The 22,445-nt window shown below is 44.9% G+C and overlaps 2 protein-coding genes across 3 annotated transcripts in view; one reads left to right on the top strand and one right to left on the bottom strand.

Moving 5' to 3' along the window:
- Positions 1-896: 896 nt before the first annotated feature.
- Positions 897-6,970, top strand: kif25 (kinesin family member 25; the record flags this gene model as incomplete). The annotated part of the gene is made up of 15 exons (XM_080023092.1): positions 897-965; positions 1,133-1,198; positions 2,030-2,152; positions 2,506-2,647; positions 3,311-3,414; positions 3,523-3,608; positions 3,718-3,757; positions 3,863-3,930; positions 4,046-4,120; positions 4,221-4,358; positions 4,893-5,072; positions 5,333-5,487; positions 5,614-5,844; positions 6,547-6,702; positions 6,819-6,970. The coding sequence occupies 15 exons, from the start codon at positions 897-899 to the stop codon at positions 6,968-6,970; spliced, it is 1,785 nt and encodes a 594-aa protein (XP_079879218.1).
- A 3,732-nt stretch (positions 6,971-10,702) lies between these two features.
- wasf1 (WASP family member 1) overlaps positions 10,703-22,445 on the bottom strand; it is a 56,938-nt gene continuing 45,195 nt past the window's right edge. For both annotated transcript variants that reach the window (XM_080021109.1, XM_080021110.1), the window contains exons 6-10: positions 17,294-17,350; positions 15,992-16,155; positions 15,370-15,546; positions 12,514-13,088; positions 10,703-11,087 (exon numbers count right to left, since the gene is read on the bottom strand). In XM_080021109.1, coding sequence (XP_079877235.1) covers positions 10,930-11,087; positions 12,514-13,088; positions 15,370-15,546; positions 15,992-16,155; positions 17,294-17,350 — 1,131 coding nt within the window. In that variant the 3' untranslated portion in view covers positions 10,703-10,929. The remainder of the gene's footprint in view (positions 11,088-12,513; positions 13,089-15,369; positions 15,547-15,991; positions 16,156-17,293; positions 17,351-22,445) is intronic.

Raw genomic sequence — 22,445 nt, 5'->3', positions numbered from 1 at the left:
AACAACAATTATAATTAAAAAAACAATAATAACAACAACAATAGAAACAACAACAATAATAATTATAATAATAATAATAATAACGAAAACCATAACAACAATAATAATAATAATAACAAAACAATAACAACAACAATAATAATGATAAACTAAAATAATAACAAGTACAACAACAATAATAATAACAAAAACCATAACAACAATATGAACAACATCAATAAGAAGAACAACAGCGACAATAATAGTAATGATAATAATAATAAATAAATTAATTTAAAAAATAATAAAACAGGTATATATAGGTATACAGCTATAATGATGCAATAATATAACCATATATCCAAATAACAAAATCATAAATAATAATAAAAATAATAATAATACCAGCAACAACAACAACAACAACAACAACAACAATAATAATAATAATAATAATAATAATTCATAAGCCAATCATTAAATTGAAGAATTTTTTCTTTGCAGTATTCGTCACGGTTAATGGCTATATCCATCTATAGTTATGTAGAACAGATGCTTTCATGCTATTTAGTATATTAATCAATGCTGCCATTCATATTATTGCCACGCACTGCTCCAATATACTCCTTGTACTGATTCTAGTGCAACTGCCAGTTTAGGAACCCATGTCCAGCAGCATTATGATTATGATTATTCAAGAGGCCTCATAGAAAGAGAACCCTGTGGGGTGGTGGTCTATATTTCATGTCATTCATTGCACAGGACACACCACTCCAACAGTGGACTTAGAGGGCTGGTCACTGTCCTAATAGGATTATGAGGCTTCAGAGGACACTGTGGATCTGCAGGGAAAGGGAAGGGACGGAGGCCTTTCCGTGCTCCATGTTTTTTCTTAAATACTTTTATTTTTCTGAAACATGCCACTGTTTATAAACCGAGATCAGATATTTGCACACCAAGTGCATCTCCTGGAACACAAACTAAGGGTGAGTAATAATAATAATATAATGATTATAATATAATAATTTAATAAATGGTGATATATATATATATATATAGTTATTGTTATTGTTATTGGAAGGAAAACCCGTTAATCAACCAAACTGTGTTCCTAGTCATTGATTGATGATAATATAATGCTGTGTGCTCTCAGAGTAAAGAGGAGCACATACTGGAGCTGGAAACTGAAAATGCCATCCTACATTTGAGGCTTGCTGAGGTGAGACAATCCGTCATAGTGTTTATACAGTATCCACACCATTTGGCTCATTCTATTCTGTTCTATTCTTCCGATCTATGTTTCAAGATTAAATGTTTCAATATGTCTCAAGATTAAAATCGAACTGCCTAAACATTACATCAACTACATGTTAATATGATGATATGAAATGAGATAGTTGGCCTTGGTTTAAGCTGTTATTCATCAAGGTTTACATCTTTCAAACTATTTTTTCTAAATGTCTTAAAGTAACACTGAAAGATTCTCTGCTGTTGCACTGCTAGCTGTTTACCCCGTTTACACGGTGAGTAAAGAATAAATTTATAATTTTACCCTCCATAGAACCGTCCAGTCAAAGCACATTCACTGTTTGTAACTTAGATTTACTCTGATGAGGGTGAGCGACCTGGTGCTTACGATTTACTTATTTATCATTATTAATTAGAATTATCATTTTACCTCTACATGTGGAACTCTTGCATCTCCAGTGCAACATGAAAGAGAGGATACATTGAATAATCAATCGATCACAATTTTTTAATAATTTGTTTACACACTGAAGTAAATAGCTAAAGGTACTTACTCTCTGCTCCTTTAAAGCAGGGTTCCCATCTTTGGAATCAAGTGTGCGAATCAATGTTTTGTTGACACTTTATTTTAAGCTAAATAAGCCAGATCACTCTTTTTCCTGGCACAAAATGTTTCATAATACAGCAATTTGAAATATAATATGACTGCTGCTGGTCAGTAGAGAACAAAAATGAATGGTTGACTTTAGTCCAATAGTGGAGTAGTCAAGTCATGTCATAGAGTCGTAAACTCTCTTTCCAGTGTCTGGGGAGACTACACCATGTCCACGGGGAGGGTGTCAGGGCCCAGAAGGTCCACCAGCATCAGAAGCAAACACAGAAGGTCACCCAGGTGGCCCTGACCAACCTGCTCTCCGAAGTCCAGGTACAGAGTGCGTCGGATGCAATTCCTAGGGAGGAGGGATGGAGGGATACGTAAAAACATACACAGGACTGTGGATCCCTTTAATTTGTCCATTAGAAGAGACATTGAAAAGCCGTTAAGGGACAAACCTTTGGACCCTGTATGACCAATAGGTCAACAGACCCCAAGACCAATAGATCTATCAGGGCTCCCCAGGTACGTATTTTAAGTAAATGAATCCTTGTCCTTGATGCCCATAAAAGCCTGTCCTTGGAAAAAAGGCCCAGAGAGACAACCAAAACTCTATCATGTTCACCATGAAAAGCACAGTGGACCCACAGAGTAAAGACCGCCCTCCTCTGTACGTTTTTCAGGTTCTCAAACAGGACCTGAGGGAGGTATTCGCAGTCTACACCAGCTTTGCCGCCGAGCTGGAGATCCAGAGCCGGCAGCTGCTGGAGAAGCTGGAGCAAGCCGACGTGACCCTGAAGAGCCAGCATCAGGAGGACACACAGGGTGAGTCACGGAAACGTGCGCCATGGCAGTAAAACAGGCCGATTCCCAATAATCAGGTCCTCTTCCTACCGTTTTACTCGCAAATCCGGGCCCTCGCGTTCATCCCAGTTCATTGCCATTTGAGAGACTCAATCTCTCTGATATCTCCAATCGTTGGCTCATTCGCTCACCCTCCCCCTTCCTCCTCCCCCTCTCTTCATTGTGACTTACTGTAAGGGCTCTGACTTAACTTTGGCCATGGCAGCTTAACCCAGGTTGTCGTGGTGATAATCCCTCCACGCACTCTTGCCTTTATACAAGAGTGACAGCTCCAGGTTACCCAAGGTTAACTGTCTCTCTCAACCCTGTTACCTCACTCGGTCTTCAGTAAAGGGAAGGTGAAGGTGTTCTAATGAGTGAATGACGACGCTTTTGTGTGTTTTCTTGTGGCCTCGGGTAAAAGCCTTGCCGCCCAAAAAGTTGTAAACGTTGCAAAAGTTGTAGAACGACGGTTCAATCGGATGACTGTCTCGTTTATGGGACCATCTCTCTATCACTAATAATAATAATAATAACAACAATAATAATATGTAATGATAAGAAATCGTATATAATAATCATAAAAATAACTAATAATAACAATAGTTATTACAATCTCTACAACTGATCTTCTCTATTCCCCAGACTTTAAATCCCAAGCGGAAGCTCTAGAGCGCTCTCTCGCGGAAGAGAAGGAGAAGTGCAGGGCCGAGAAGCAGAGGAGGAGAGAGCTTCACAACGCGCTGGTGGTGAGGGTTTGATTCCCTGTCTGGAGCGATGTCAACATTCTGAGAGATGAATCCTAGTCTAACAAGCTTTATATTTCTGTCCTTCATCTGTTCTTCCCCTCGCTGCAGGAGTTGAGAGGGAACATCAGGGTTCACTGTAGGGTGCGTCCAGTGCTGCCCTTTGACCACACCCCTTCCTCCACCTTAACTCCCGGGTAAAGGTCCTCCCAAACCTGCGCTATTTGTGTATATATACTCGTAATAGTTTATGTTTCATAGAGGGGGAGGAGGAGCCCAACATCTTTCTTGATTTGTTTCTGCCAGGACCGTCCCTTCAGACGAAGTTGTTTATGCTGTCAGTGATGTGAGTGCATCCAGTGGATTAACTGGTTTTTTAAGTTATTTCTTTCTGGTCATTCGTTGTAATCTTTGTCCTTTCCTTTTTCCCTTTTCTGTTATGTTTCTGAAGGACACTGTGTTGGTGAACGGCATGAAAGCAGGGAATCCAACGCTCAACAAGATGTTTGAATTTGAAAGGTAAAAGGACAGACAAATATACAGTGTATGTGTCTCCATATCTTCTATTTTCTACTATAACTCAGTATTTTTTACTTTTGATGAAGAAATAGTCAGAGGGTATTTTCTCTATCAGGGTACATGGACCAGAGGACTCCCAGAATGCCGTGTTCAAGGAAGTCAAGCCCCTTCTCACTTCTCTGCTGGACGGGTGAGTGTGGAAAGAAAATCTTTTATTTATTTATTACTACCTGTGTAAAGCAGGATTCACTGTGCGTTGATTGGTCCTATCCTCCCATCTCTCCACGCAGGTACAACGTGTGCATCATGGCGTACGGGCAGACGGGCAGTGGGAAGACGCACACCATGATGGGCTCCCAGGGGCACTCAGGGGCCCAGTGGGAGGAGCAGCAGGGTATCATCCCCAAAGCTGCCCAGGAACTTTTCAGGTGAGAGACCTGGGAGAATGGTCCCAGGTTTCTAATAAAGAGGTTCCCGTTCCTATATTATGATCTAAATCAGTGTTTCCCAACCTGGGGTGCCAGAACCCTGAAAGTGGTCGCCAGAGATCACACGGGGGTCGTGAGGCCTTGGATGATTTGAGGAATATCTCTCCTACAGTAATAATCAAATACTGGTTCAAAAACCCACATGAGTGTAAGTTCAAATATAAATTGTGACAAAATCCACAACTATATGTTCTAATGTATTGTACGCCCTAAAAACCTAGCTCTATCCATCATGAAAATGGAACCAATTCAGACAAAAATGACCACCGACTGCTAATAAATACCTGGGAAAAAAAATGTGGTCTTTTAAAAAGGTTTTCTCCGCGGAAAAAAAGTTTAGAACCACTGATTTCAGAATCCTTCAGAATTGTAATGAATTGGGTTTATTGAGCCACCATAGCAGCAAAGAAGCTCAAAGAGCTGACAGTCGGTTGGAAGTCATCATTGGATTTGTTTGTTTTTTTTGCGTTCCAGGATGATATCTGAGAAGCCGGCAGAGTTCCACGCGGTTGAGGTGTCGGTGGTGGAGGTCCACAACAACGAGGTGCTGGACCTGCTGGCGCAGGACGAGGAGGGGGGCGGAGCTCCGGGACAGCGGCGCGACGTCATCACCACGTCTTCGGGCACCAGCCAGGTCACCGCTCTCACGCACCAGTGAGTACCAGGGGGGATGGGGACGGGGAAGGGGTGTAAAACGAGACATTTTAAAATAATACCATCTGAGAGCGCAAACACATGTTAGAAAAATGGAATTTGAGCAAACTTGGATTTGGGTTTGACTTGACAGATAGATACTGTAAATAGATAGATAGATAGAAAGATAGATACAGTACTCTAACATGTGTGTGTTTGTGTGTGTGTGTGTGTGTGTGTGTGTGTGTGTGTGTGCGTGTGTGCGCGTGTGTTTTGTGCAGCCCTGTGTGCAGTGCGTCCGAGGTGATGCAGGTGATCAGCCGTGTGGTGAAGCTCCGGGCTCACTGTCCCACCCTCGTGCACTCCGACTCCTCCCGCTCCCACCTGGTGGTGACGCTCACCATCTCCTCCAAGAGCCCCAACGCCCTGGCCCTGGGTGCGGACACACACACCCACACACACACACACACACACACACACACACACACACACACACACACACACACACACACCTCATAATAATCATCAGTCCCTTGGTGACCCTTGTTGACCGCCCCTGCAGCTCGGAGACTGCAGAGCGCCAAGCGGGAGCTGCAGAGCTCGCCCCCCAGGAGGGAGTGGTGGAGCCCCCGCTGTCGCCGTGCCAACCCCACCGCCGCCGCCGCCCCCCACTCCTCCTCCTCCCCCTCCTCCCCCTGTCTCTCCCCTTGTCCCTCCCCCAGGCACAGCCTCTCCCAGGTCCTCTCCAGAACCAAGCTGCAGCTGGTGGACCTGGCGGGAAGCGAGTGTGTAGGTGTGTGTATGTGTGTGTCTGTATGTGTGTGTGTGTGTGTGTGTGTGTGTGTGTGTGATCCGATTCATCTTAATCCTGTCACTTTCAATGTAAATAATGTTCAAAATATTTAAGATATTGTGACTACAATAATTTCCGTATTAAAAAAAAGGTGTAAAACTTTAAAGAGTGTATTTTATGAACTCTCAACCCATGACACCTTTCCACATAAAGAAATCAAATAATAAATAATCGGAATGGTGAATAATACGATTTACTTTAGAAAAATGCATTTGAATTTCACTCAGACATCTGAGCATCCGATAAGACTCAGGGCGAATATGAAACGCTACTAATGAAATGGTATTAGTCATGTTCACTTGACACACCTACAGTTGTGTGTTATGACCCTTCCCTTCATTTGCCTCGTTATGAATGGACAGTCAATATAGTGATCGCTACACAAAACAGAATTGGGAATCTTTTGATGAATAGTGAATGAATGTGTTATTACCGTAACACAAGCGTATTATGAAAACATGCGTGATGTTGTTGTTTTTTTTCCTCATTTCTTTGTCATTTAAAATATTTTAACTTGTGCGCGCGCGCGTGTGCGCGTGTGCGTGTGTGCGTGTGTGTGTGTGTGTGCGTGCGTGTGTGCGTGTGTGTATGTGTGTGTGTGCGTGTGTGTGTGTGTGTGTGTGTGCGTGTGTGAGAACACAGGTATGTCAGGGGTCACCGGCGCAGCTCTGTGGGAGACGTCGTGTATCAACCGCAGCCTGTCCGCCCTGGCCGACGTGCTGGGAGCTCTGGCCGAGCAGAGGCCCCACGTCCCGTACAGGAACAGCAAGCTCACGCACCTGCTGCAGGACGCCATCGGTACACACACACACACACACACACACACACACACACACACACACAGGATCTACAAGAAAAACGTGGAGATAGACGTGGCTTTCTGGTGACCTGCCGTCCTCCTGTGTGGCCGCTAGGGGGCGACGCCAAGCTGCTGGTGCTGCTGTGCGTGCCGCCCACGCTGCGCTTCGTCGCTGCGTCGCTGCAGACGCTGGGCTTCGGCGCGCGTGCCCGCCAGGTCCAGAGGCACGTGACGCGGCGGAAGAGTCACGCGCTCAGAGTCAAGTGACGCGCGGCGTTGTCCGCGCGGGAACCGGAAGTGGAGCAATTTCGTTTCGGCGTCTTTAAAAAGCACACATCTACATGATTTTTTTGTTGTTGTTTTTTTGTTATGTATTTATTTATTTAAAATGTATTTATAACAGTTATTCCTCTCAGTAATTAAGGGGGGGAAAAAAAAAATCTTTTAATGGCAATCAATGGGGATATACAATTCTGGGGTGGATTGTTCAAATACGGAATAGAGGACATATCCAAGGGCGGGGCCGATACAAGGCCAACGAGCGACTGGATTGTTTAGCAGCGTCATTGTATTTCACGCCGCTGTTAAGCCACTGCGCATGTGCGTCGGTGAAGGATCCCCCCCCCCCCCCCCCCCGCCCCCCGCCCGCCCAAAAGTCGTCGCCGCTTCGGCGCGTTTGTCGCCCGTGTCGCCCGTTCCACACCCCTCGCATGGAACCGGGGTTTTCCATTCGGCCGCGTCGAGGCTCGTTTGTAACAATGCCCGATTCCAGAGCGAAGATGTTCCGTAGTCGACAAACTCCCGAGAAGGCCTTGATGATGGGGAAGTCTTTTAACATTGTGTGATAGAGATAGAGGACATGTAGCTGCATATTGTCGCATATTTGCAAGACCCCCCCCTGGTGGTTTATCTATTTCAAATAATAAACCAAGTGTGTAAATGGGTTATCTGCCATGGTTCTTGAAACTTTTTTTTCCTCTGTTTGTCTTGACTTGATAAGACTACAGCTTAGAAAGGACGAAACACGCCAACTCGGAGGGCCAGGGTCGGTCGGAGGCTTTTTGCTGTTTATTAGAAGATTCTTGGGCTTGGTTTTAACCTCCTGGGTGCAGCAGTCGAGTGGAGTGTATTCTGCTTCGCAAGGACTATTCAGGGGAACCAAAATGTTTGAAATGTGCGCTTGACATCTAATAAGTCAGAACCTTCATTCACTCTTTGATATGTTTCTCCGTCTGGTTGGGGCTCTGAGAATTATGTCCTAAATTGGTCGTCTGGCTGGGTAAAACTTCCATTGACCGCTTCCATCTGCAGGGTTCATAATCACACACACACACACACACACACACACACACACACACACACAGTCTCTTAATAAGCATCTGTCTGCCAGGGCTGGGTCTTTGTGCGGGCAGCATTGTGGAATAAAACCAATTTCTAATCCCAGTTGATCCAATGCTGCCATATTTAAAGGCACGTGTGTCATTTACCGCCCCGGCATGAAAGCTGGAATGCCCGGCTTATTCTGCACCGCCTGCTCCAGGGACAAAGAGTGACAGGTTAATGAATAACAAAACTCCAGGAGCAACTTGTTCAGATTGTGTGTGTGTGTGTGTGTGTGTGTGTGTATGAGAACCAGACAAGCAAGACAAGAGGAGAAAGACAGAAGGCAGAGAGATCGATAAAGAGGAGGGAGAGCGGAGAGAAGAACAGTTCAAATGCAGGCATGAGATGGAAATGAACAGAATGCAGCTTGAGAATTGAGGTTCTTAGTTGAGGGAGTAGAACTGAGTCTCGGTAACGATATGGATGTAATTTGAATTATTTTAAAGTATGATAATCCTCATTCGGAAAGCTGTTGCCTCAAATCGTCTCATCCACTAGGCTGTATTAGGCCTGGGTCTGTATTGTAATTAGGGTGACCAGGCGTTTATATCCCTTGTCCCGCGTCCCACATTTTGATAAGCTCTAATATCCAAAAGTCAAACCACTGCAGGACAGATGCCTTTTCTGGCTTTTATCAACAATGACTGTAAAGAAAGCAGAGCAGGCTGTCGTCAGGGGGCTGCATTGGAGGTCAATCAAACTGCACACACGTGGGTCAATTGCATGTTGACCCATCACAGCTACCAGGCGAGTCACCACAAAGTCATAAACGACGTATGCAGATTTAGGCAAATACGATGGAAACTACCAGAAAGAAAAGGAAATGCAGCCATAACCAAGACGGAGAAACTACTTACAGTATAACTGGGTGAAGACGGTGGAATGCGATTCTCAAGAGTTTTTTTTAGTTTTTTTTTTACAAAATTTGCCAGAGCTGTTTTTCAATTTCACACGGAGGGGAATACGATGTGAAGCAACACAGTACATGCGAGTCAAAAAGGGCAAAGCATAGAGATGTTACGAGTTAAGGGGCGGAAGAGATCTTTATTTTCTAAGTTAGATAGACATTATACCAAAATTTTAGATGACCTCTCACTGCATTGGTAACGTGTTCCACATTGTCCCACAAAAACATACTCTTTGTCCCACATTTGTTTTGTTGGCATCTGGTCACCCTAATTCTAATACAGTAACATAGTAACTGTCTGCTAAATGCAATGTAATGTAATGTAATGTCATTGTATTGTGCTATAAATTACTGACAGAAGTGGATTGTTTGGACTTCTGCAGTGTTGTGTCCCAGCAACTAAGCCACATGACGGTTTCACAACAACGGAGAAATCATGGGAGATTCTTCAGCACTATCCTGGAGCGTGTGTATAATAATAAAGTACAGTGAGTCTTCGGAGACAAACTGTGATGTGGTCGACCAGACCAGAGCAAAACAACCACATTACATCTAATGTGAAACATAACATTAGTTTTTATTAATTCAAGCAAACTGTTACAGTCAACAGTTACATAAGTTACATGGAATTCAGGGTTGGTCTATTCTTTTTTTATTATTTAGCTTTTAATTCCACGGTCCCCCCCAAATTTTTCCCACAAACATAGAAACAGCTAATCCATACAAGCGCAGGCAAGTAGTAACAGCACAATACATTCATCAACTCAACAATACGCATTATACAACAATAAGGCAATTAGAAAAGGAAGAAAACGTTAATGAAGCGAAGCGATGGCGGACATCTTCTCTGAAATGTGCCCCGAAAAGAAAGGCAGAATCAGTCCTTATACATTTCCTCTGGTTTCCTAGAGTAAATGTTACCGCGCTGAGAACCTAACTGGTCGGCAGCAGAAACAGAGTGAAAAAGGATCCGAGAGCTGCCTTGAGTGTGTAGTCGAGTGGTTTTTACCAGGAGTTGGTTGGACACGGTTGCATCACCAACGTTTCCGAGTGCGTTTGTAGCGTGCGTTCTCCTCTACCCTCGGCATGTAATGGACTCTGACAGGACTGGCGGCGAACATCTCGCCAATCGCTTTCCGCCAACCGCAGGTGCTTTCGAGGGAAATAGCAGACACGCCGAACGCAATTTGAGCATGATCCAACGGGCTTCCGGTGATCCCTCGGGGACCGACAGAACTCGGCGTAGAATTAATGGAAGACTTAGCAGCCTTCCATTCTCACCGGTGATACAGCAGTCTTCACACGCCATTTTGTCACAATCTTTTGCTTGTTTGTCAAAATAAAAATAAGTCCTGATGTCAGAGCGAAGAAGAAAAAATAAAAAATAAAAATAAAAAGACAACAAAGCAAAAAAAAAAAAAACTTGCAGCCAATGTACACAGCGGGAGCCATTCTCAAAGTCTTCTGTATTGGCGTTTACTGGCCAAGTGTTTTGTTAGAAAAAAAGGTAAATAAAATGACGGTAAAATAAAATCGGCATCCATTCAAGAAACACTTTCAACCCACAGGTGGCAAAGTTGTAGATGAGAACTAAAAGATAGGTGCGACACATCACCTTTTTCCTTCTTGGTCTTTCTGTGTCCCTCCCCCCCCCCCCCACATCGACACACAACATCGTTGAACATGTAAGAAATAAAAACCAAGTGATCCTTAAAAAAAAAGTTTTTTCCCCCCCACAGAACAGTCGAACATGTATGAGGCTTCATTTTGAATGAAAAAACGGAACAAAACAAAGCAGCGGAAGAAACAAGGTTGAACTGCGGATGCTGGAATGGAGACAGAACAGAGACAAGGATAAAAAAAAAAAAAAGATATGAGGGGTTCCGCTGACGGTGGTGACGATGAAGGTGGTGGTGGAGTTGAGGTCCTGGTGGTGTCACTCCATCCAGTCTCCTTCGTCGAACTCGGACTCATCCTCGGAGTCTGAGTACTCCACAGCAATGCGGCGCGACAGGATGGTGGCCACGTCGTTGCCCACGCGCTTGTGCTTCGCCTCCTGCTCCCGCTGCTCCTCCACCTTCCGCAGCTGGATGCCTACACACACACACACACACACACACACACACACACACACACACACACACACACACACACACACACACACACACACACACACACACACACACACACACACACACACATTATACCTTCTCCCGGCTGACATTTTCCCATCGTTGGCATTAACATGAACCCATTTTATTGTGATTTATTTCCTCCTGGCCGGATGCTGCTTAGAATTTGTTTGTTTGTTTCAACAAGTTTAAAATGCATCTACTAGCTGCATCTACGCTGTGGGACAGAATGTGAGAAGCTGACTACCTCCAGCCCCGCAGGGGAGAAGCCCTAGTTGTACTTTAAAATGGGAGGGGCGCGGCATCACGCACGGCCTGCGCAGAGCGTTGAGAGCTGGCACATTCTCCGTTGTAGTATTCTCAGAAACCAAGGGTGGCAGTAGAGAGAAAGTACCATGTGGAGCAGGAAGTAGTTATAGAAGAAGAGTGCTAGACAGCGCGCAAACATGGCTGCATGCACAGAATCGGAGTTTGTGCCGAGGAGGAATTGCTGTTCATGGTGGTTGAACTGACAAAAGCACTGACAAGGAGGAAAGGTGCTGGTCTGTCAGCCCGTTCCATGCAGAGACAGCAGAGGAGGGTTGAAGTTATGTCCTGCTCAGCATTTTATTACAGAGGAACTTACTGAACACAATGTATTACACAATGTGTAATTATTCTCCCTCATTGCAAAACTCTCTAAAAAGAAACTGCACATAAATACTGATACAAACATTACCTTTAATTTGTAAACTGAACTTTACAACGACCCTGTTAATTTAGAATAAAATACCCAAACCTGGGTGAGCTGTTTGCATTTAGTATTTTGTCTCCCCGTCAAAAAGTAATTGGTCGATTTTGAATTTGACATCTGACTTGTACTGCGGATCAATGTTGTCTAACATATTAAGAAATAAAATCTGCCATCGCTTTCAATGCATTTCCAGGGAACAGCCCTTCAAAGACATTGTGCTGGTCCCAATGCGCCATGGCGGCACCCCGTGGTGACGTAATTTGGGGCGCACACTCCCTCGCGCCCTCACGCTTGGGGCAAGTATAAACCTAGCTTTATTCAGATTAATTCTGCAAACGCTGAACAAAGTGCTCATGAAAATCATTGCATCGAAGGGTTTATTAAAGAACCTGCACACAATCATACGGAATTTAACAGTTACATACATATTGAAATATTTGTTGAAATGTGCTTATATATTCCACATTTCCTGTCAATGAATTGATTCATTGATCTATTCGGTAGCGTATGACATATTGTGGGCACTTTTAGGTCAAATCCTCTGAAAAGCATTAACTTTGACCACTTACAGTGCTTCAACACATCATGATGTCTTCATTTTATGATGATATCAGTGCAAGACAACAAACGACGGAATTATTTTATGGAAACTCACCTTTTCGAATGGCCTCCAGCAGGACGCTGCGAGCGTCGCTGATGGGCGGCAGACTGGCAGGGTGGTGTCTCTTGGACCCCGCCTCGTGGCCGGAGGTGTGCGGCATGGGCGAGGCCATCGCACCCGCAGATGGGAAGGAGGGGACAGGGGGCGCGCCCGGGGGGCAGGGGGAGGAGCTTCGCGCCCCGGGAAGGGGCAGTGGGGGCGGTGGTGGGGGAGGCGGCAGGGCGGCGCCGTCCGGCTGGCCAGACAGGCCCAGTGGCAGGCCCTTGTCCATGACCTGCTGGAGACGGGCCGGAGAGGAGTGCATTGGGGGGGCCACGGGGGGTGGAGCGGGGTGCAGGACCCCAGGGGCGATCTGGAGAGGGGCGGGCGGAGGGGGGATGGCCGGGGGCTGCTGCTGGATCGGCAGGGGAGGGATGGGGGGAGGAGGGGTGCCCCGCAGGCCTGAGCCTGTGGAAGGTAAGGGGGGAGGAGGCGGGGGCAGAGGAGGAGGCAGAGGGGGAGTGCCGGAGTTGAGGCCGGCGGTCCGAGCGGGAGACTGAGGTCTGCTGTCGGAATATCCTGAACTGGAGCTGAGGGAGGGCGGGGGGGCGAGAGTGAGAGACTTGTTTAAAGTTCCATTCAAACAGTTTGCAGAGCAATAACCTATAACCTTCTCTCTATTCATCACATCCCTTATTGCACCTTTGGGGGAAAAAAAAAAATCTATGCCCCTATCTGCCAAGAAGTCAACTGAGGATACATCTCAAAGAGACCAGTTATAGAACACAACAGGGCATTTTTAGCTCATCTTTCTCCTCTCTCTCTCTGAGGACTACTCAGAGTCAGTTGTCAGTAAGAGTCAGTAAGTGAGTTCAAGCAATTCAAATAGAAGACAATCTAAGGTAGGTCTCAAACTGAGTTTGCATCAGCAGCATTGGAGTAAACAGTGCTCATGAGACTGGATTACATTTTTAAACACTGGCCAGAGACAAACAGTCTCTGTAGAAGCTCTTTAGAACTAATAAAGTTGGAATCCATCGACTCTACTCTCTTCCGGATCAAGACGGTCCCCACAGAAGCACCGAGCAGCACAGACCAAGTTGAGTGTATCTGCCCATTTCGGGGGAAAAAGTGTGGACATTGTTGAATTTCACACGGTTAGAAAATAATTTGATGATTTCAGCATTAAAAAAAAACTAACCACATAGTCACCACAAATCAGTCCATCAGAGCACGAGACCCCGACGTATTTACAATCAGCTCTTCCTACAAAGAAAATAGCTTCAGACTTCAGAAAAAAAAGAAAATCTGAGCGGGGGCGGCTGAGGGATCGGTTCGTTTTTTTTTGGGGGGGGGGGGGGGGGTTCACCTCTGGGCTCCCTTGAGGCAGTTTGTGTACAAAGCCGGTTGAGGAGGTGCACCGCGATTCCCCACTTTATCTAGATTCAACGATCACAACCCATTGCCAACTGAGCCAGATGGATTACAAGAGCGGAAAGCCAAAAAGCAAACTAGAAAACAGAGAGCAGAAATAAGATGGTGTAAAAGGTTGAAGTGACAGATGGCAAAGCCAAAGGTTGGAGAAGGTAGTGGAAGAAATACATAAACAAGATTTGGAGACAAGGAATGATAGAAACTGCGAGTGAGGAGAACATTGCTCCGAGGCCGTTAAAAAAAATCAATGAGATAATTCTCCAGCTACAGCTACGGGGCTTGACTGCTTCTTCTCACAGAGTGATAAAAAAAACAAAGTGCCGCTTCAGACCGCAGCAGAAAGCAGCCTCAAATCCCTGAGCTGGCCGCAACGCCTCATTGATCCAGCGCTTCGCCCTGGCTTCCCTCCCTTTCTTACCCCTCACCACTCCTCTGGCTATCCCTCACAAGCCAACACTTTAAGTGCAAAATCCTTGTTTTCACCATTGGGGTGAAAGAAAATAAAAAGCACCACAAACAAATGCAGTAGTTGGATCGAGATAAGTAATAGTATTGGATAATAGAAGTAATATGCTAAATGGACTTTTTCATCAACAATACTACATAAGCGGTTATTGTTGCAATTCAGTTTAATTTTACAAGTTGTAAAATTGTAGGACTCAATTTAAAATAAATGTTGTGTTATGAGATATAATTTGGGATTTTAGTTAACTTCGTAAGCTTGGGTTTGTTGGTCTCCGGCTATTTCTAGGGTTTTGGTTATTGGGATATTGTGTAGTTGAATGTTGTCTTTATGACTGCATTAGATTTTAATAGCCTTCACCAAAATATCGTCAAATCACCGATATCAAGGTATTTGTGATATTCATCAAAGTATATGATCGTATATTTTTATAGGACCGTATGTTTCATTTTTGGACATGACCTTAAATTTTTTGGGTCATTTTAAAAATAGTTTTTCTGTTATTTTTTAGGTTTGGTTAGGTTTCAGTTAAGGTTTATTGCATATTTTCCAATTTTTACATATATTGCCATTTTCTTTTTTCATATTTTGCATTGTATTTCTTTATTGCTTAATTATTATTTTATCTATTTTGTTGCTGGGTGCTGCTGGATCTATCTATCTATCTATGCCAACCTGCCACAACCTGCCACAGCCCTGCCAACCTGCCACATTTTGCACTGACTATTTGCCTCTTGAGTAAGATGAAGCGGTCAGATGGGCCCTTCTCACGAGTCTGGACGTGTTGGATGTGATGGATGTTATTGTTTACCTCAAGGTCCACAAGGAGAGCGTTTGATGTCGGAGGTGGGAAGAAGCATTCACGCTCTGATACGTGCGGCTGCTGCACAGCTGCGCTTAACACCCACATCGCATTTTAGGTACACTTCGTCTATTTGACGTACACATTACTGGGTATGACCACTGATAGATACCTGATCATAGAGGGCGGCTTGATGTCTCCCAGCGGGTGCATGGGCGGGGGCGGCGGGGGGTCGTGGGGTCGCGAGTACATGCGGTCCCCGGTGCGGTTCAGCAGCTCATTCATCTGGCTGTAGGGCAGTGCGGCCAGCGAGAAGGGCCCGTCCATGTGTTCCATGTACAGCGGAGCCCTGCGCCATGAGAAACACTTTTAGTCCCACCTCATCTGCTGCTTGTCACTAAATGTGGCTCTTTGTTAAAGGCCGTATGAGTAGGTTGAGGTTGTCCTTGACGTCGCAAACCTTGCCTCTCTGATGAGGAGCACATTTGTATTGACGAGAAGAAAGCTATGTAGTGGTATTTCAAGATAAATAGAAGTAATGACCATTCATTTATAGTACTTCATAACCCTGTGGTACTCATTATACAGAAATTGCCAATTGAAATCAATGAACTTTTTTTTTCTATTGGTTATATCTTATATTATAACCTAGAATCTCATTTTCTATTGGTTGTATTGAGTCCATAACTTTCATTTTCTATTGGTTATATTGAGTCTATTACATAAACCATGAAGCGTAAATATAAATACAACTAAACACTGGGAGGAGCTGGCTAGTGTTTGGGGACACCCACCTGCTGTCGTGGTAGACAGCCGAGTCGTTAGCCTCTCTCAGTTTCTCCTCAGGTTCCTCCTGAGCGAGCTCGGCTCCCAGCGCCAACTTCTGCCACTCCTTCTTGCGGTCGTGCGGCACCCGTGGTACCTTCTCTGTCTCGTGGGGACGATCGACGGCCTTCAGCTTCACGGGAAGGAGTCGAAAGATGAGGCGGATGAGTAGCAGAGCGAGAAAGTGCAGGGAAAGGGAAGGTGAGGGACAGCGGGCGCCAACATGCAGGGTGCGAAAATGTTTAGGGATGGAGCGCAATAAATGAGAAAGGTTGGTGTGTGTAACGGAAGAAGGGAGAAAACAGAACACAGATTAGCTCCTTTTTTGGGGGAAATTTTACTCACACAGAGGAAGAAGATAAGGACAGAATTCTAGTTAAACATTTCGGAAAGGGGGACTGAACGCGAGGGTGAGCAAGACTAGCATCTCACAATCCCGCCGGCCTACACACACACACACACACACACACACACACACACACAGACAGACAGACAGACAGACAGACAGACAGACAGACAGACAGACAGACAGACAGACAGACAGACACACACACTTTGTGCCTATCTCACAACACTCTGACACTTCCAAATTCAGTGTTGAGATATTTACACTGCTCACAAGATGTGAAAGTCTACGACAATTACGTCATCTGAAGAGGTCATACAATTTAACAGTACATACATCACACACATTCTGACACTCGTCCTCAGCAGCGGTAGTCATAGCGACAACAGCAATTTTAAACCCAGCAATATGGAATATTTACATAGATGGTGTATTGAGCTCTCTGAATAGACTAAGCACACGGCAGATCAGTAAGAAAAACTCTACAGCTCTGCAGATACATGAAAAAAGTCTAGTCCAGAGAGTAGTGAAGTGGGAACGGTGTTTATCTCACTTTCTTCTAACCTTACATTTTCGCGAGCAAAAAAAGTAAGATAAAAGGCACTATACTTACAGATAAACAAGCAAACAATTTAGCGTAATCAAGATGAGTTACAGAGCTATCGCAAAGATCACAACCCTGAAACGCAGACCGTAACGTCACTTTTAACCTTGACATGCTGTAGAGCTTCATGTACACTGACCAGTTAGCTGCTGTATTTTACACACACACACACACACACACACACACACACACACACACACACACACACACACACACACACACACACACACACACACACACACACACACACACACACACACACACACACACACACACACACACACACACACACTTTGAGAAGATGGCGGTGGTTTCACATACCTGCCCTGGAAGGTCTAAGTACCTATAGACCTGATCAAACATGCGGGAGTCCTGCAACTACAAGAACAAAAAGAAAAGAACAAAAAACACAGGAGAAGCATCGGGGAAGGGGAGGAGGGCACAAAATTAACAGGGCACAGGACTCGGCACAGCACGGCTGCGCACGGTAAACAGGGACAAAACACAAGGGATGGGGTGAGGGGGCGGGTGGTGAGAGACCAAGCGGGACAATGAGGAGAGGAAAAAAGAAAAAGTGCTGTTAAAGAGAAAACAGAACGGCAGCGTGGACAGATGGGGAAATTTCACAATGCGGGGGGAGAGGACGCAGCGTTTCAAGCTCACAGAGGGAAGACAAAGTGGTGGAAAGACAACGATGGGACTGGAACCCAGGGTGGGACTGAAAGAAGTGTATTTCTAGACGCGTACTATCACACCTCCGACAGCCCTTGCCCCGTGAATCATGCAAAAACACACAGCGGAAACTAAGTTGCCGTGGGGAAAAACTGATTTTAGCACAAAAAAAACAAAAACGAACAAGGGGGGGAGACATGATGTTTAACCCAACATAGATCTTCTTTCTAAGCATCTGATTTCTACGCATTTCTAAAGACTGGAAATATATATACACCTAAATAATAATGTAATACACAGTGCTGACAATAACAATCCAGTACAACGTTTCTAAATAACAACATGTGTGTTTGTGTCTTTTCCAATTTTACTCGTTAGTTATTTTATCTTGATTGGTGGCCAAGGTAAAATTGCAATTGTGCAAAGTGTGGTTTGTTAAAAGGTGTTCAACATGTAGTTTTCTCCCCTCTCCTCCTATTTGTTCCCGGCGACATCTAGATCTCTGACTAACCCTAACCATCAGCATGGAACAGATGAACAAAACTATCGCCATTAGTAGGATTCGGAGAAAAAAACCCATGCAGATGGCGTGTGAGTGTTTGTTTCTGCGTGTGTATGTGTGCACAACCACGTGAAGGCATTTCTTCCATTTTCTTCCAGTGTTTTTCCCCCCTTAAAAAAATATCTGCGGAAACTGGCATGCGTTCATCTCAAACTGTGTGTGTGTGTGTGTGTGTGTGTGTGTGTGTGTGTGTTGACAGGCTGTCTGCAGAGGCGGGAGCGTTCTGACGTGGTGTCGGGGAAAGGATCTGCTCCGGCCCCGGCTAACTGATGTGGACTGTTCCCACCCACTCACCTACTGAGGTGAGGGTGGGGGAGGCAGATCCTAATGCTAACCCACATTGATTTTGTCTGATTCATTGCGGATCATCAGGGCTGATGAGCCACCGAGGCACTGGCACGAGACTCAGATGCTTCGACTCGGGCGCGTGCCTCAGTCAGACTTTGTAATGTGACTTCCCCTTCATACTGCGCTCATACATTTAAGGAAAATAAATAATATATTTTTTGAAAAGTCATTCCATTATGAGACAGCAGTAAATTTTCCCCATCGCCTGTGAAATTTCAATTTGTCGTCCCCTGCTTCAGGAAAATGCTGCCGTCCACAAAAAAGAAAGACCACTTTAGGGCTTTAAATTTGAAGAATAATCTTTATCTTGATAATACTTCCATGAGAGTGTGATGAACGTACTCCTGCAATCCTTGAAACATCAAACAAGCAGAACTGAAAAAAAACTACCAATTTTTTAATATTGTAACTTACATTAAGGGTTTACCATCAATCCAGGTTTTCTCCTGGATTCTCACCTTGTTATTTATGTTGTTGAAATAAAATAATAATATTCATAATAAAGAACTACATAGAGGGAAGAAAGAACTCCATAGAGGACCCTGGGTGGACGCAGTTCAGTCTGAACAAAGTTGTTGAGCAAATCACTGCAGAGAGAATTTAGAATCTTGTTAAATACAAGATTTTTGAATATTTACTGTTGTGTGGTGAATTTCCAGCCACAAGTTCATACTGTATTTTTTTTTTTTTAATTATGATTATTATTATTATGTAAATAAAAGTGTTTTCCCCAGAGTGTTTTTTCAGCCATAGTGGACAGCACACCAAAGAACCCCTTCACACCTGCAAGTCGAGAAATTGCTTTGGTCGGATGCTGTAGCAGGCCGTCCTCGTTTTTATATTTCTGTATAGCTACTGGTGCTGCACCAGAAAAAAAAAAAAAGCAGCAGTAATATGAGACATTCTACAAGATTGTCTGTGACTGAGAACAAATTAAGTGTCTGTGTGTGTGTGTGTGTGTGTGTGTGTGTGTGTGTGTCACTCCCTTTATAAATGAAGCTAATTTCACAGGAATGCGTGCCCCAATGAGGTGCTCATCCTTCATGTGAATGGAGCCACAGTGGCGGCGTGTGCATCCCGCTGGGTAAGCACTGCGAGCTTAAGTATGTGTGCTCTCGTGCACTATTTATGGATTTATGTGTTTGCATGGGGAATGCATACCACTGTGGGTATCTGCCCTCGCACTCACATTGGCACATAGCTTTCTACACGTGTGTGTGTGTGTGTGTGTGTGTGTGTGTGTGTGTGTGTGTGTGTGTGTGTGTGTGTGTGTGTGCACATGAGCGGTTGTGGCCATAGCATTGTATGTTTGTGGGTGTGTATGGACTGTTTTACAGTCAGCAGAACTCCAGCTATGGCCCGGTGCAAATTACCCCCCCCCCACACACGCTAATCCCCCTCTCCCACAGGAGGCCCTTGGTAACCCACTAGGCTTGGGCCAATATTCAATGCGCCGATATTCCATCTCCATTTTTTTCAAATCCCATTGTTTAACTTGACAAGTATATATGCTAATCTGCAATACAATATATATATAATACAAGGGCAACAATATAGACAATACAGACACGCACAGACAATATTCCGACCACCACTAAATTGGATGAATTTGGGCTGTACACATTTGTGGCGTAATTATGTCAGGCTTATGTTTTTCCGATGAGGTTAATTACAGCAAGATAATCATCTGGGAATTACAGTGTCCAGATTAGCCTCTGTGTCAAAGTTTAGGTGTGCAATCAATTTTTTTTTTTTGTATGGGACTGCATTATCATTCTATTGCTTGCTATCTTCTAGCTGCAACAGCCTGTACACTTGGGGCTGAGGACAAAGCGCTGAACTACAGTATATCTCTGACCCAGAGCACGTGAATGGAGCAGAATCATCAAATGCAGCGGAAACCTTCACTGCCAGTTCAGTAGACTTGTACTTGCAGCATGTAATGACCAATGTAACAGGAGAAAAGAAAAATGTGATCCACAATCCTGACTCAACACAAGAGTTGGAGAGGTTATGAGGAAGTTAATGGTGTTAGGTTTTTTTCTACAGGACAGCCATCACCAAGCCATATGCAGTCAACCCAAATGTTCCCAAAAGAAGGTCTGAGTGGCCTTACTGTCAGTATGCACCGAGTGGCTGCATCCCAGACTTTGTGTATTCTTTGCCATTGCACTATTTAGCCAATACTGCTCACTATGCAGTACAGTATGAGGAATCTTGGATGAGGACTTCTAGTATTTCTACCATTTATTTATTTGCTAAGTTTGGGAAGAAATAAAAACATATATGTTTTTAGGATTTCTCTTGTAGAACTTGGATGCAAAGAGTACGTACACGAGGGTCGTTAGTGAAGGATTAGTGAGTTCACAGAGCAAAAACCCAGAGCCAACCAGGGGAGTAGAGGGTGTTTGGGGTGTGTGAGGAGGAGGGTGTTCAGAGCTGGTCCAGAGGGATGCAGAGGTCTTACCTCTGGGGGGCTGAGGAAGGGAGGAGGGGGCTCGGAGGGGGCTCTTACGAGGCCCTCCGGACACACATGATACGGAATTTCCAGCTGCACAGAGTCGGACAAAAGCACAGACCAGAGTAAAGGCACAACAGTGGAGAGGAGGAGAAGAACAGGGTAGGGAGGGGGAGAGAGAGAGAGAGAGCGAGAGAGAGAGAGAGAGAGAGAGAGAGAGAGAGAGAGAGAGAGAGAGAGAGAAAGAGAGAGAGAGAGAGATGCTACAGGGAATGCCGAAGTCTGCACTTTACCCTGTTCGCTGTATGACGACGTATGGGCCAAACATTGGCTAAATCCACAATCATTAAGACAAATTTGCAACTTTTGATTGCTTTGGAAAGAAACTGTGAGAAACTGTCTTCCCAACGAGCGCCCGTTCCCTTACACTAGGAAGCTTATTTTAGTATTTACCCACACTGACTAGGCCCCCGCATACGCACTCTGCCTTGAGAAAGGAAGAGCAGCACAGCAGTGCCACGGGGAGGAAGAGGGTGATTGATTATTAACCTATTTTTATCTTGAAATACCTGTTGCTATAACACTTCTCTCTGTATAAACAATATTTCAGTACAGTACATTTCTACATTTCTCAGTGCAGCTGTGAGTCATCAGTGTTTGTGAAAGACCAATTTAAGTTCAAGCAAAGGTTTGGTATCTTTTCAGTCCAGGAAGTGGAAGCTATTCACTATCTGCAGTCCATGATGTGTGCCGCTGACACGGCCCAGAGCAGGGCCTGGTCTGAATATACACCTCGCCACTTTGAGACCACTGTCTCCATCCCCTGTGAGGGACCCTGACAGTTGCCGTGGCAACTGCAGAAAGGGTGGGGGCGTGTGGGAGACGCAAAAAGGATTGGTTCGATAGTCGGGGGACCGTGGGTGCAGGAGGTTGTAATTTGACACCGTAAAGTTGTGTCTGGGAGCTGCAATAATGGGATTCTTATGGGATCTTTGTGATCACTGCTTGTGTGTGAGAGAGAGAGAGCGAGAGCGAGAGAGAGAGAGAGAGAGAGAGAGAGTAGACAGATGAGTCCTGTTGTGCTAAAAATGTCCTGTTGTGGTCTATAACTGGTCTCTTTGAGATGTATCCTCAGCTGACTTTTTTGGCAGATAGGGGCATAGATTTTTCCCCAAAAGTGCAATAATAATGTTATGAATAAAGGGAGGATTATTGGTTATCGCTCTGCTGTAGGAGATAATGAATGGCACACACAGCAACGCACAACAGCGCATAACAGTGGCCTTAACGTTCTTCAGACTCTTTGAGATCTCCCCCTCCCCCCCCGGCCTGTCTCAGTACTGTCCTGTGCTTCTTCCTCTCTGGCTCGGCTCTGGCTCACTGCATGGTGTAGCGCTGGAGTAATCCACGGAGAGTGATGCTAACACAAGAGC

This window comes from Zeus faber (genome assembly GCF_960531495.2).
Source record: "Zeus faber genome assembly, chromosome: 2".
Lineage (NCBI taxonomy): Eukaryota > Metazoa > Chordata > Actinopteri > Zeiformes > Zeidae > Zeus > Zeus faber.
Note: the sequence above shows the minus strand (reverse complement) of the source record. Positions and strands in the feature narration are given on the sequence as shown.